This window comes from Trachypithecus francoisi, unplaced genomic scaffold (assembly GCF_009764315.1).
Source record: "Trachypithecus francoisi isolate TF-2019V2 unplaced genomic scaffold, Tfra_2.0 Lachesis_group14, whole genome shotgun sequence".
In the NCBI taxonomy this organism is placed as follows: domain Eukaryota; kingdom Metazoa; phylum Chordata; class Mammalia; order Primates; family Cercopithecidae; genus Trachypithecus; species Trachypithecus francoisi.
In genome coordinates, this window is record NW_022681459.1 from 4,808,940 (window position 1) to 4,824,561 (window position 15,622).

The 15,622-nt window shown below is 36.6% G+C and overlaps 1 protein-coding gene across 1 annotated transcript in view; it reads right to left on the reverse strand.

The window, feature by feature from the left end:
• The window catches only part of TMPRSS15 (transmembrane serine protease 15), a 146,485-nt gene extending 131,208 nt beyond the window's left edge, over positions 1 to 15,277 (reverse strand). The window contains exons 1-3 of the mRNA XM_033232200.1: positions 14,984 to 15,277; positions 9,720 to 9,850; positions 9,389 to 9,456 (exon numbers count right to left, since the gene is read on the reverse strand). Coding sequence (XP_033088091.1) covers positions 9,389 to 9,456; positions 9,720 to 9,850; positions 14,984 to 15,128 — 344 coding nt within the window. The 5' untranslated portion in view covers positions 15,129 to 15,277. The remainder of the gene's footprint in view (positions 1 to 9,388; positions 9,457 to 9,719; positions 9,851 to 14,983) is intronic.
• Positions 15,278 to 15,622: the final 345 nt, after the last annotated feature.

The window sequence follows — 15,622 nt, forward strand, 5'->3', positions numbered from 1 at the left end:
AAATAAAATTGCCTGTGTAGTGTAACACTCACCAAATAAAGACCAAGTACACATTTTTATTAGCATTTTGAAAAAGTTAAAATAATTAACCTTTCCTGCATGTCCGTGTTTCTCCTTTTAGTTCTGATATTGGACCAATGAAAGAAGCTATAAGAGATTATCCACTCTGGAAAGAGAGGGAAGGGACTATGTACTGTAGGTAGGAATGAAGACAGCAGATGGGCATAGGGGTAGCTACTGGGATTAACATGTCAGAAACATGCAATGGAGTAAAGAATGTTATAGATAGATAAACAAAGAAGGAAAAGAAAGAAAGAAAGAAGAAAGAAAGAAGAGAGAGAGAAAGAAAGAAAGAGAAAGAAAGAAAAAAAGAAAGAAAGAAAGAAAGTAAAAGAAAGAAAGAAAGAAAAGGAAAGGAAGGAAAAAAGAAAGAAAGAGGGGGGGAGGAGGGCAGGGAGGGAAGGAGGAAGGAAGGAAGAAAGGAAGGAAAGAAGGAAGGAAGAAATGGAAGGAAGGAAGGGAGGGAGGGAGGGAGATTAAACTTTTTTGCATAAAAAGATACAGCTTTCAATGTGTCTATTTGATAAGACTAAAAATTCACTTCTTATTTAATAGTAGTGCAGCTACCGCCAGGGGAAACTATTTCTGTGAAACAGTTCCATAGAAACTATTTCACTGATGAAGTACATTATTTGAGACTCATTATAAAATATTTATCAAGGTTTGGGCACGGTACTGGCCCCCTTGGTAGCTTTAAAGGAGGGGAAAGAAACAATTCCTAAACTCAAATAATTTACACTTTTATTATAGTGATTTTTCTATCTAGAGAAATAAAAGATTATTTCCTAAATATCAAACAAAAATCCTGAGATTTTCATAGCCTACCAGGACTATATATAAAAGTCTATATTCATCAAGTTTTGTTCCAACAGGAGATGGGAAGGCCCTGAGGTTTCTTCTCACCATTAAATAACCTTCATTTGATCTTCTGCCATTGTTTTTCTAAGCATAATCTCTTTTACCTTTGATTTGACTTTCCTACCTCTTTTTGGTCACTAAAACTAAGGATTCTGTTACTGATGTCAGAACTTTTGTGATGATCATATACCAATTACTTTGTCCTTAGGATCTTCAATTCAATTGTTCCGTATCTGAGATATGAGACTAACCTTTCTATACAGTCAGGCTCACTGTGTTTCTCCAATGTCCTGCCAGTCCCCTATGGCACGAGTTCATTGTCACACTCATAGGTTTATATTCAGCACATTCATGATGTCTCAGCATCTTATTAGTGGCCATCAATGCCAACTCTATGATATCCTCAACATGCTACATTATTATCCGAAATGGCTTTCCTTGACTTCTCCACTCAAGTAGTCTCTATCTATGCTTTTCAGACACTGTCCCACATTTTTCACAAAACTTCCATGACCCACCCTTTCAAGTCAAGGGATTCTTTCACACAGTAACATGCCTGTGCTTCTGGAGAACTATTTAAGAATTCTCAAGTTAGTTTATTTCTTGTAATAAAGGGTTAAAGCCATGATAACTATATAATTATTTTTATAGCCATAGGATGAAGATTAAATGAAAAGATGCTAACCTCTAACATAATATTGATCGTGTTAATAACAGCTGTTAAATAATTTTTCATTCATTTGCTAGGACTTTATATAGTACATATGCTGTGGTGGGCATTAGTTAGGTTCTGAAAATACAGGTATCAAAGACAAATTCTCCACCCTAAGAGAGCTCCTAGTCTAGTAAGGAGATAGACAAATCAGCAATTATGTGATAGTGTGAGAATTGTACTTTAAATGTACGTACATGGTGCTAAATGAGCAGAAGGAAGAAGCACCTAACCTGGACTAGAGTGTCAGTTAAGTGTCCCTGGAAAGGTGACATGTACTAGTTCTTAATGGGTTGTAAGGATGGAACATAAGAATGGATGCAAAAATAAAGAGAAAAATGAGAGTGCCAGCGTATTAATCAATTTGTACACTGCTATAAAGAAATACCTGAAACTGGGTAGTTTGTAAAAGAAAGAGGTTTAATTGACTTACAGTTCCACATGGCTGAGGAGGCCTCAGAAACTTACAATCAGGGTAGAAGGCTAAGGAGAAGCAAGGACCTTCTTCCTTTGGTAGAAGAGAAGAGAGTGTGAAGGGGGAAGAAGCCCTTATGAAACCATCAGATCTCACGAGAACTCACTCACTGTCATGAGAACAGCATGTGGGAAACTGACTTCACAATCCAATCACCTTACACCAGGTCCCTCTCTCAACATGTGGGGGTTACAATTGGAGATGAGATTTGAGTGGGGACACAGAGCCAAACCATATCATTCTGCTTCAGGCCCCTCCCAAATCTCATCTCCTCATATTTTGGAACACAATCATGCGTTCCCAACAGTCCCTCAAAGTTTTAACTCATTTCAGCTTTAACTAAAAAGTCCAATGTCCAAAGTCTCATCTGGGACAAGACAAGGCCCTTCTGCCTATGAGTATGTAAAATCAAAAACAAATTGGTTACTTCCAAGATACAAAGGGGTTACAAGCACTGGATAAATGCTACCATTCCAAATGGAAAAAAAAGTTGGACAAAACAAAGGGGCTACAGGCCCCACTCAAATCCGAAATCCAGCAGGGCAGTCATTAAATCTTAAAGCTCTAAAATAATCTCCTTTGACTCCATGTCTCACATCCAGGGCATGCTAATGCAAGGGTTGGGCTCCAATGGTCTTGGGCAGCTCCACCGCAGGGGCTTTGAAGGGTACAGCTCCCCAACTCCCACAGGCTGCTTTCATAGCTGGCATTGAGTGTCTTCAGTTTTTCCAGGCACACAGTGCAAGCTGTCAGTGGATCTACCATTCTGTGGTCTAGAGGATGGTGACTGTCTTCTCCAGAGTCAGCCCAGTGGGGACTCTGTGTGGGGGCTCTAGCCACACATTTTCCTTCTGCACTGCTCTAGCAGAAGTTCTCCATGAGGGTTCTGCCCGTGCAGCAGACTTCCGCCTAGATATCCAGATGTTTCCATACATCCTCTGAAACCTAGGTAGAGGTTCCCAAACTTCGATTCTTGACTGTTGTGTACCTGCTGGCCCATGTGGAAGTCACCAAAGTGTGGAGTTTGCACCCTCTTAAGCAATGGTCTGAGCTGTACATTGGCCCCTTTTAGCCGTGACTGGAGCTGGAGTGGCTGGGACGCAGTGCACCAAGCCCCAAGTCTGTACACAGCAGTGGGGTCCTGGGCCCCACACACAAACCACTTTTTCCTCCTAGGCCTCCAGGCCTGTGATGGGAGGTCCTGCTATGAAGAACTCTGACGTGCCATGGAGACATGTTCCCCATTGTCTTGGTGAATAACATTTGACTCCTCATTACTTATGCAAATTTCTGCAGCTGGCTTCAATTTCTCCCCAGGAAATGGGTTTTTCTTTCTACCACACAGCCTGAACATTTTCCAAACTTTTATACTCTGTCACCTCTTGAAAGCTTTGCTGTTTAGAAATTTCTCCTGCCAGATACCCTAAATCATCTCTCTCAGGTTCAAAATTCCACAGATATCTAAGGCAGGGGCAAAATGCTGCCAATCTGTTTGTTGAAGGATAGTAAGAATAACTTTTGGTCCATTTTCCAATAAATTCCTGATCTCCATCTGAGATCACCTCAACCTGGACTTCATCATCCATATCACTCTTAGCAGTTTGGTCAAATTCATTCAACAAATCCCTGGGAAGACTCCTTCCTGTCTTCTTCTGAGTTCTCCAAACTATTCCAACCTCTGCCTGTTACCCAGTTCCAATGTCACTTCCACATTTTTGGTTATCTTTATAGCAGTGCCCCATTCCTGGTACCAGTTAGTCTTTTTTCACACTGCTATAAAGATACTACTCAAAACTGGATAACTTATAAAGGAAAGAAATTTAATTGACTCCCAGTTCTGCATGACTGGGGAGGCTTCAGGAAACTTAAAATCATGGCAGAAGGTGGAGAAGCAGAAAGTACTTTCTTCACAAGGTGGCAGGAAAGAGAGAGAGTGGGGGAAACTGCCACTTATAAAATGATCAGATCTCATGAGAACTCATCCACTATCATGAGAACAGCATGGGAGAAACTGCCCCCATTCCAATCACTTCCCAGCAGGTCCTTCCTCCCTCAACACAAGGGGGTTACAACTTGAGATGAGATTTGAGTGGGGACACAGAGCCTTATCAGCCAGTAATGAAAATATAGATAAAAGAGAGAAAACAGGATAGTTTCGAGGATGTACAGATGAGGTGGCAGTACTGAAGCAGAAGGCTGTGTCGAGTGGGGGAGGAGAAACAGAAGGCCAGAGTGTGTTTTGATGACAGAGCCGTGCAGTACACCTGCATTTAGGATGATAGAACTAGAATAGGTCTTTAGGTATTTAAAAGACTGAGATATGAAGATGGAGAGACGTTTATTCTCTAAAAATCTAGTAACTACAAGCAGGATCGATGGGTGAAAATAAAAGAAAGAAACAATTTGGTGACAATAACAAAGTATGTTCTAGTACCTACAGTTATAAAGCAAAAAACAAAATATAGTAATAATCATGATTATTTAATAGGCTGTTTGTAGGATGTCCATAGCAATATTGAAAAAAGATGACTAATTTTTGTTAGTTATAGTAAATGAGAAAATTAAATTTAAGTAGTAGGAATCTCTTTCTTTTGTTGGACTAGAATGAATTTCCTTTAGTCTGTGAGCATTCCAGCCCAAAGCAGTCAAGCAAAGGCTGGACTACATCAGAAAAGAAAAAAACTTTTCTTGCACTATCACACAAACTGTATATACAACCTGCCATGTAATACCTAATAACGTTAGTAAAAATCTCTTGACTCTGTCGTATCTCCCCAACAATATTTTAAATTCCTCATAGCAGAGATTTGATACCTTCATCATCATAGGTTTCTCGTGCCTAATTTATTATTAATGACTGTTATATATTAGTCATTTAATCCAGAGGTGCCCTTTGTAAGTAGGCAATTAAAAACAAAATAGCCTATCAAAACAGAGAGAGAGAAAACCAGTTCTAAATATACCAACACAAATTAGAATGTCTTAATGATGGTGGTTGAGTGAGCTCTTTAATAAAAGCCTTTCTCTTAATATCTGTAGTCTCAGAACCCAGTTAAATGTCTGTTTCTAAGTAAGCCCTACATGTATGTTAAATAAATAAGTGAGCAAATGAATGGATGACTACCTGAATATTTATTTAACTCTGTGTTGACAGGATAAAAATACTGGCTTCAGTTTTCCAGTATCTCTTTAATACATGTTTTGCATTTTTTTTTTTTTTTTTTTTGAGACGGAGTCTCGCTCTGTCGCCCAGGCTGGAGTGCAGTGGCCGGATCTCAGCTCCCTGCAAGCTCCGCCTCCCGGGTTCACGCCATTCTCCTGCCTCAGCCTCCCGAGTAGCTGGGACCACAGGCGCCCGCCACCTCGCCCGGCTAGTTTTTTGTAGTTTTTAGTAGAGACGGGGTTTCACCGTGCCAGCCAGGATAGTCTCGATCCCCTGACCTCGTGATCCGCCCGTCTCGGCCTCCCAAAGTGCTGGGATTACAGGCTTGAGCCACCGTGCCCGGCCTGTTTTGCCTATTTTTTAAAGTACTCTTTTTAGTGATTCTACTCTCCCCTTGTGCAAAGCACAGAGCAATATTTTGTATTATTTGTCTTTATCTTTATTCCACTATAAGAGGATTTTAACTTAGCAATTCATATTGTATTTAAAAGGATGCTATATCTCTCATAGAATTTTAGGGATGTTAACCCTGAATAAAGATTTTTTTGGAAAATAAGGAAAATTCTGCTTTCTGAAGATTACAAAAAGTAAAAGGTAACTTAGTTTCTGTCACATCACATTTGAAAAACTGATTTTAAAAGTCTCCAATGAAACAAACCACAACAATGTGTCATTTTTCGGAAGGAGGTAAAGAAAAAGTAAATAATGATCATTTTCATTCTAACCAAACAGGTGTTTAAACCTTCATGTATAGCATTCTCTCTCTCTCTCTTTCTCTCTCTCTCTCTCTCTGTCTCTCTCTCTCTCTCTCTCTCTCACACACACACAAACACGATATTTTTGATGCATCTATGAAACATATAAACTGTACAGAGATACTGTAGACTCTCTACCTCATTTCCAACTTGCCTCCAGTTTTTGCTAAACAACGAAGTCATTATGAAAAAAATAACACATTGCTACTAAATTCTAACAGTATTACAATCTAAATGATAGATAAGTCCCTTGTAGACTTCTGGATAGACCAGTACACCTTTAAATCCAGTGATGGCTTCTTATAAAGGTTATTTCTCCATTCGTTTAACTCATTCCAGTCGACTTTCTGAGTATTTTTCTATGCACTAGTATTTTTCAACTAGCATTGTTAATTCATAGAAGAATAACACACGCATAACCATTAAAAAGGAAAAAATTAAGAGAACAAAAAGATTGTAAACTTAGGTACTGTTTACCCTATTCTGAGTATAGATTCTCCTATCAGTTTTCCCATAAAGTTAACGAGCACTTTAACCTACACAAGGTTAAAAATCAGAGTGGAGAACAAGGAAAACTAAAGGTGCAAGCATAGGGCTTGCATGGACAAAGGTCTACGGCAATTTAGCAAATGAACACAATAAGGCACCCGGAGGGACAGTAGTCACTGAGAAACATACAGCAAACACTGCCTGGACAGTTCCTGAATATGTGGCTCTTTAACCTTAACTTTCACTGCTTCACTCTCTGTCTTGAGTACTTTATAAATATAAAAATTAGTAGTAGAGGACAGCATGAATGTTTTAGACAGAAAGTAAATAGCAGCATGACATTGGAAAAATAACCTAGCCTCTCTGAACCGTACATTAATAATTCATGACAGGCTGACAATCTGAAACTCCACAAACCCCTAGTGAGGAATGCATTAGGTGACATACACTAGTACATGGTAGTAATGGTACACAGAAGAACAAATTGACAAGTTTGTGGTGATATTCTGATTAGTACTGAGAATGTAGTTTGCTAAGTGAATTGGCATACCAGGAACACCATCAGTCCATATATATTTACCATTTTTCTTTATAAAAATAGGGCTAAAGTGTCTTAACCTTTTCAAAAATAATGTAATTTTTAGGGAGCAAAATGTAAAATATCTGAATTTATTTAGTGTTATTATGATGCCTTATGATTTATCTAATTGAAGACATAAACCTCAAATATCAATCAACAATGTAGACAAGAAAATTGTAATAATTTCTATTAGACTGTCAGCTGCATAAAGGCACCAAAAATATGTACTTTTGAGGGCCTGGCATGTAATAAATAATACATGAATAAAAGTAAAATTAATTAATATTCAGGTTTTACAGGCAGCAGTGTCTTGAAAACCTATAGGGAGGCTGTTGTCGTCAGCTATAGGGCTTCTATATTGCGCTTTCATTTCAAATTGTGGGCTTAGAGCTTTCAGCTACCTTCAATTGCAGTGCAACAGCTGCTTTAGGCTTAGTTTAGTGCAATAGCTGCTTTAGTGCACTTAGTTTTAGACTAAGACTTACTGACTTTCATGGTAAAGGAGTATGGAAGATGGCCAGCTGTTACTAAGGACTATTGCCATCAGTCTAGCATACTTAGATGTTTGACTGGCATAAGTCATGCTTCCCCATGCTCATCTTGGCTTTCATTGTTTGTTCTCCTTCCTGTTCCAGGTTTACTGTCATCCTTCTTATTTCTGTAGAAAAAGAGAAGTTTCCTGTTCCATTGCACCTTGAGTCCACCCATCTATGGTGAAAAGCAAACCCCGCCTCCCTAGGAGTTATTATATTCTTTGGGTTCTGCTACTCCAACATTCTCATTTGGAAGGAGAGCATATGCTGAATCAGTACAACAAAACCCCATTCAAATACATTCCCCAGCACCTACTAGCTGTGTGATTTGAGGCAAGTTAGTTTTTTTTCCAAGCCTTGGTGTCATTATTTATTTAAGTCAGAATAATTGCTTCTTCCTCACAGTCCTTTGGTGAGGAATGAATAAGAAAATACGTTTTACCGCCGGGCGCTGCGGCTCACACCTGTAATTCCAGCACTTTGGGAGGCCAAGGCGGGGGGATCACGAGGTCAGGAGATCGAGACCATCCTGGCTAACACGGTGAAACCCCGTCTCTACTAAAAAACAAGAAAATTAGCCGGGCGCGGTGGCGGGCGCCTGTAGTCCCAGCTACTCGGGAGACTGAGGCAGGAGAATGGCGGGAACCCGGCAGGTGGAGATTGCAGTGAGCCGAGATCGCACCACTGCACTCCAGCCTGGGGGACAGAGAGAGACTCCATCTCAAAAAAAAAAAAAAATTACTTAAGTCACCAAAGGCTTGGCCTGAAATAGAGACTTAACCAGTGAGTTTCCTTTTTGCCAGCTTGTCATAGGATCTGCGTTTTCCCCAAGGTTCTGTAATATTGTCTTTCTTTCTGTGCTTTTTAAATGTGAATTATTGTGAAGACTTTGCTGCCTTCCCTTCTTCAGATACCCCTGTTCTTGATCAGTCTTTAACTTTTTTTTTTCTTGGAATTCTCTCCCTTTGTCTTTTTCATTTTTAACTTAATTTTATAAATTTACATTTTTCTTTCTTTTATAATTTTTTTTAACTTTCCTGTTGGCTTGTATCTGTACTCCAGAAGCCCACTGGTAGTTTGTAGTTTAGAAAACTTTAGGTTCAGAGAGATGTCGGCAAGATTGTCAAACTCTCCTTCGTGATACAATAGCAACAACACACAGATCAATTTTCTTTGTGAGAAATACAAAAGCTAATTGTTTAGAAAATAGATCTTACAATAGAAATAAGAAAATAGTTCTTACAAAAATTTCCATATATTACAGATTCAAACATTCATAGTGTGGAATTACATCATTACATTATTAATGTAAGATTCATTAGTTTATTGAGCACCTACTTTAAGCAATGTTACACCCTCTGGGTACAACAGTGAACAAGTATCTTCTCTCTTTGTATTTATAGTATAAATGAAGCAGAGTGATACAATATTATTTTATTAAATGATGAGCAAGCATTTTCCAAATGTTTGTAGCAAATCAAACACTATATCTGCATCTGCATACATTTAACCTCAGCCCTCTCCATGTGTCTCTGCAAGATGCTATTGTCAGGAGAAAGATATTAACATAAGATCAGTTTTCAAAAGCTATTATTATTTGCTACTAAAATGAAAGTTTATGCTGTGCCACTTTGCTTAATCTTCAAAAAATGTTGAAAAATTTAAATATTCCTCTTTTCCTATGTATAGTGATGCTATTTTACAAATATTAGCAAAAAGATCACTAATTTTCTGTCAGTAGAAAATTTTTGAGCTGTACTCACTCAAACTGTAAAACTCTTGAGTTCTTATATTCATTCTTCAGATTGCTTGATAGAAAGATCTCATCTATCTAGAAAAATGTAAACGGTTGAATGAGTATACTAAATTTTAGATTTTAACTTTTGTTGAAAAGTTTATACAAAGCAATCTTTATGTTCTGCTTAGAATTGGGGGAATTTTCTCCATAGTAATGAGGCTCAGACATTTAAGTATTTTGGGTATATTACATTTATTCTCTAGTTGTTTCACAGTGAGAAAATGGTGTTTTTGGCAAGTAGTTAGTTAAACTATGTTATAAAATTTTAAACCAGCTGAAAAGAGACAGTCTCCTACCATTTGCTGAAGGTCAAAAGCAAGAACTTTGAAATCCACTGAGAGTTTGTCTTGCAAGTTAGGATTATATGTAACTCCGGATGTTATTTTAAATGTCCCTCTGGCTTCATGACTTTGTCCAAGTGCTGCACCTAGATAAATTAATAAGGAAAAAAAACTAAGATTTTGGATTATGAGTAGGAAAAATAGGCACATTCTGTTAAGACACAGAAGAAAAGCTCTTGCTTGATGTGTTAGCTCTGTGGTTCTTGCTTTTTCTTTGTAGTCTCATGTTTCAAAATCAGCTGCTTTCTTTCCCCAGCCGTCTGATTGTTTTAAAAGATTGGAAACTAAAGTTTTTTCCATTCTTTCAATATTTTATTCTTTTCTTTGAAGTCTAACCCATACTCCAAGCTTCCAAGTTTTCATTATTATTGTTATTGAGATTTCTGTTGGAAGATACACGGACTGATGAACTCCCACCAATTATGGGAAGTGACTCAGGGAAACATGGTGAGAAGTGAACCATTAAAAGTTTTGTAGTTGCTTTCAGATACTTCTTGAACACCTAGCATCCAGAGACACCACTGGGTTTTGACATATGAATTGCTGTGAAGATTTCAGTGTTTTGGTTACTTTGAAACATGACTTTGAAGCTACTTCTTTCATTCTAATAACTATAAAAATGTCATGCATGTGCCATTAGCTGGTGACTGTCCTTGTTGAAGACATTATTTAGAATGCTGTAGAAAATAGATAACCTCACTAGGAAAAAAAAAAATGTAAAAAAAGAAGGTTAACAAATTAAATATAAACATGGATAAGAAAATGTGTCATTAAGTCCTGCATAATCCCTTTATCAGCATATTTTCATGGACACCGATTTATGTTTAAAATGAATTGCTTCAACTGAAACTCACACAGTGATGAACTCATTAGTAAATATAATAATAATGACATATAGTTCTCACAATAATCTGGTGTGACAAGATGTTATTTCTTCTTTTCTGAGATAGGGTAATTGGTATTTAGAATGATTAAGAAAATTTCTCAAGGTAGTAAATGTCTTAAGCAACAGATCTGGAATTTGGTCATCGAAATGACTGACTCCACAACCCAGGATCTCTATGTAATACATTCACACCAAACTATCCCATTAAGAGGATAATTAGAAATAATAATTCAAGCAGTATGTGTGCATATAGTCTAAATAACGTTAATTGTATAATTGTTGTAACGTATTATTTATACTATTTCATTTGTATTTTAAAGACTCTAAATTAGATTGAAGTTTGCTTGTTTAAATGCAGAATACAAGGAAGGACTGAGGAACTACAACAGATTAAAGGAGACTAGTCTTTTAGTCTCCTTTAATAATTCCTTACATAGGAATCTGCACTGGATCTTAACCTGGTAAAGGGTATTAGTGGAAAAACTGGTGAAATTTGAATAAAGTATGTGGTTCAGTTAACAATATTGTAGAAATGTTAATTTCTTGACTGTGGCAATTGTACTCTGGATAAACAAAATATTAACATCCAAGGCAGCTGGGTTATATAAAAACTCTGTGCAATTTTTGCAACTTTTAAAAGTCTAAAGTGATGTCAAAAAAAGTATAAAAAATGTTAAAAGTAGTGTGTGCTTTGAAAGCCCTAAAGACTCTGCAAAAAGGCTCCTGAAACTGATAAATGACTCCAGCAAAGTGTCAGGATACAGAATAAATGTACAATGTCAGTTGCATTTCTAAACACCAATTGCATTCAAGTTGAGATTCAAATCAAGAATTTAATCCCATTTTCAATAATCATACAAAAGATAAAATACGTAGGAATATCTCTCACCAAGGGTATAAAAGAGACCTGCAAGGAGAACTACAAAACACTGCTATAAAAATCAGATAACACAAACAAATGGAAATACTTCCATGCTAATGGATTGGAAGAATCGATGTTGTTAAAATGGCCATACTGCCCAAAGCAACCTACAGATTCAATGCTATTCCTATTAAACTATCAAACTCATTTTTCATAGAATTATAACAAATGATTCTAAAATTCATATGGAACTATGAAAGAGCCAGAATAGTCAAAGCAATCCTAGGCAAAAAGCACAAAGTCAGAGGCATCACATTACACAACTTCATGCTATACGATAAGGCTATAGTAACAAAAACAGCATGGTAGTGGTACAAATACAGACACATAGTCCAATGGAGCAGAATAGAGAACCCATAGTAAAGTAAAGCTACACACCTACAGCCATCTAATCTTTGACAAAGTTGACAAAAATAAACAATGAGGAAATAGTTAATAAACAGTGCTGGTATATCTGGCTGGCCATATGCAGAAGAATCAAACTGGACCCCTACCTTTCACCATATACAAAAATTAACTCCAGATAAATTAAAGATTTAAATTAAGACCTCAAACTCTAACAGTCCTAGAGGAAAAATAAAGTAAAACATAATTCTGGAAATTATCCTTGGCAGAGAATTTAGGACTAAATCCTCAAAAGCAGTTGCAATGAAACCAAAAATTGGCAAATGGGACCTAATTAAACTAAAGATCTTCTGCACAGCAAAATAAACTATCAGGAAAGTAAATATACAACCTATGGAACGGGAGGAAATACTTGCAAACTATGCATCTGAAAAAGGTCTAATATCCAGAATCTATAAGGAAATTAAATAATTGAACAAACAATAAAGAAATAAACCCTTTAAAAAGTGGGCAAAAAACATGAACAAGCACTTCTCAAAAAAAGACATACAAGTGGCCAACAAAATTTTTTAAAATACTCACCAGCACTAACCACCAGAGAAGTGTAAATCAAAACCACAATGAGATACCATCTCATACTGGTCACAATGGCTATTACCAAAGAGTTAAAAAACAACAGATGTTGGCAAGGCTTTCAGAGAAACAGGAACGCTTATACACTGTTGATAGAAATGTAAAGTAGTTCAGCCACTGTGCAAAGCAGTTTGGCTATTTCTCAAACAACTTAAAACAGAAATACCATTTGACCCAGCAATCCCATTACTGGGTTTACATCCACAAGAAAATAAGTCATTCTACCCAAGAGACACATGCACTCACATGTTCATCACAGCACTGTTTACAATAGCAAAGTCATGGACTCAACCTAGGTGCCCATCAACAGTGTATTGGATAAAGAAAATGTGGTACATATACATTGTGGAATAAGATGCAGCCATAAAAAAGAATGAACTCATGTCCTTTACAGCAACATGGATGCAGCTAGAGGCCATTATCCTAAGCAAATTAATGCAGGAACAGAAAAAGCAAATTCCACCTGTTCTCAAGCATAAAGTGGGAGCTAAACAGCAGGAACTCATGGACATAAAGATGGCGACAATAGACACTGGGGACTAACAGAAGCGGAGAGTGGGAGAGGGGAAAGGGTTGACAAACTAATTTCTGGGTATTATGTTCAGTACCCGGGTGATGGCATTGTTCATTCCCCGAACCTCAACACATGCAATATACCCAGGTAACAAATCTGCACGTGTGCCCCCTGAATCTAAAATAATAGTTTAAAAAGGAAAAAATAGTAGTATGCGTTATGATCTCTGGTGTGTTGGTAAAGCATTAACTCGCCCTTTTTATATTTAGTTGTTCACTGTTAAATTGTATTATCACCTATACATATTTATTTTCTACTTCCCTTGTAAAATAACTAACCTTTGTACGTTTATTGAACATCAGGGATTCAAATGGACTTTCAAATGTTTATAGATCCTTCAAGTTATTCACAGCAATTAAATAAGACCCAAACAGCCATTTTTCTAAAAGTTTAATCAATATGTATTATCTGGTAGTACTTTGTATAATTTTATAAAATATCCACCCTTTTTTTCTTTAAAATATAGCCCTTGTATATATCTATAGTTTTTAAATAGACCAGGAATTATACTAAAATTATGTAATAAAACTATGGCATGTGCATTATATTCTAATTTAAACTTATTTGTTTACTATAATAAAACAGCTAACCCAACAATTGTGAATTTAATAGGTAAAACTAAAATCACTCACATGTGAAAGATATGGTGGCTCATGTCTATAATCCCAGCACTTTGGGAGGCCGAGGTGGGCAGATCCGAAGTTGAGAGACCGAGACCATCCTGGCCAACAAGGTGAAACCCCACCTCTACTAAAAATACAAAAATTAGCTGGGTGTGATGGCATGTACCTGTAGTCCCAGCTACTAGCAAGGCTGAGGCAGGAGAATCACTTGAACCCAGGAGGCAGAGGTTGCAGTGAGCCACTGCACTCCAGCCTGGAGACAAAGCGAGCCTCCATCTCAAAAAAAAAAAATAAAAGAGAGAGAGAGAGAGAATTTATATGCCCATATGTATATATATAGTTGATCATTTTAAAAATGTAAAAAATTGTCTAAGAACAAATAAACTGCTAATACGTAGATTATTGCTATACATCCAATTTTTAAAAATTTACTCAATAAATGAGTAAGTGGTAAGATGGACTACAAATTCTAGAGCTGGATTGTCTAGTTTGGAATCTTACTTCTGCTACCCACTAATGATGTCAACTTAAGCAAGTTACCTCTAGTCTCTGTCTCAGATTCCTCATCTGTAAAACAAGCATACCAATAACCATTCATATGTTGTAGCTACACAATACATTTGAAGGTCTTTTAAAAGCTGTTGGTACAAAGTTAGCTCTAAATAAGAGTTATCATTTCTTATATTTTTTCTGTTTATCAAAGTTGCTACTCAGTTTGTGACCTTTTTAAGTCTACATTTATATCCAACTTATTTTATATTAGTAGAATTAAAGTGGTTAGACTGAGAAGTGAATAAAGATAGAAATAAACAATATTTTTGTTAAGTTTGCATGTTTATCTGCTTATATATTCAACAACATATTAATATGTTTATGATTTAAATTATATCAAAACAAAACCAGGGGCCATGAAATCTACTTGATTATATGTAGAAGCCAAGAAACTTATTTAATATTATTTATTTTAAAAACTATTTAGTCTCATGCTTAAATTCTGGGTTAAGTTTCAAATTACATACCAGTTAATTTTCCTAATATTCTCTGAAGGGAACTACAGAGAAGTATGTGAATGCAACAAAAAAATTTTGTCATGAAGATTACTTTGAAATATTAGATTGAAAGCCCAAAATAATGCATTTAGTTAGCAATGAATAAAATAGACTTACAGAATAACTGAAATTAAAGTGTGTACATTCAGCTGAGAGCACCTTCACAAGCCAACTCCATGTGACTTACCTTGTTGGGATTCCTTGATTGTCAGCCAGGACACTGCAATTAATCCAGCACAGAGCACTACCAATATAGCAAAGAGAGCTGCAAATATGATTTCATAGGAGCTGAGAGAATGGTGCCTAGAAGACACGCTACTTTTCGAACCCATTTTTGGTTTTGAAGGCTTGCTAATTTAAGAACTGAAAGAGAATATAAATAACTATACCAAATGAAGAGTAAAATCTCTCAAATTTTTAAAGATGTGTAAAGCAACAACTACCTGTCTACATGCATACCAGTCAGTGGAAGTGAGTTGTGCATGTCTCTTTGACAAAATTATGTCTCTATACATTAAGTATCATTAAAAGGGTGGTTAATCTTTAAGGAGATATAAATGGGTAAAGATGCCTAGAGCCGTAAACCTTAACTACCTGAACAGGCCATTTGCCAAGGTGAATCAAATTAAATTCATGTTGTAAACAAAAAAGACACTTTATCATTTGGAGACTATTAAGAAAAATGTGAAATTCATGACAGACAAATTAGTCACTAGACACATACATTTGATATTCATAGAGAGAGTTCCTAACAGATCAACCTTCTACCCTCTGACTCAGATCATTCTTAAGACATTTCTCTTATATGTTGATATAGACCTTCTAA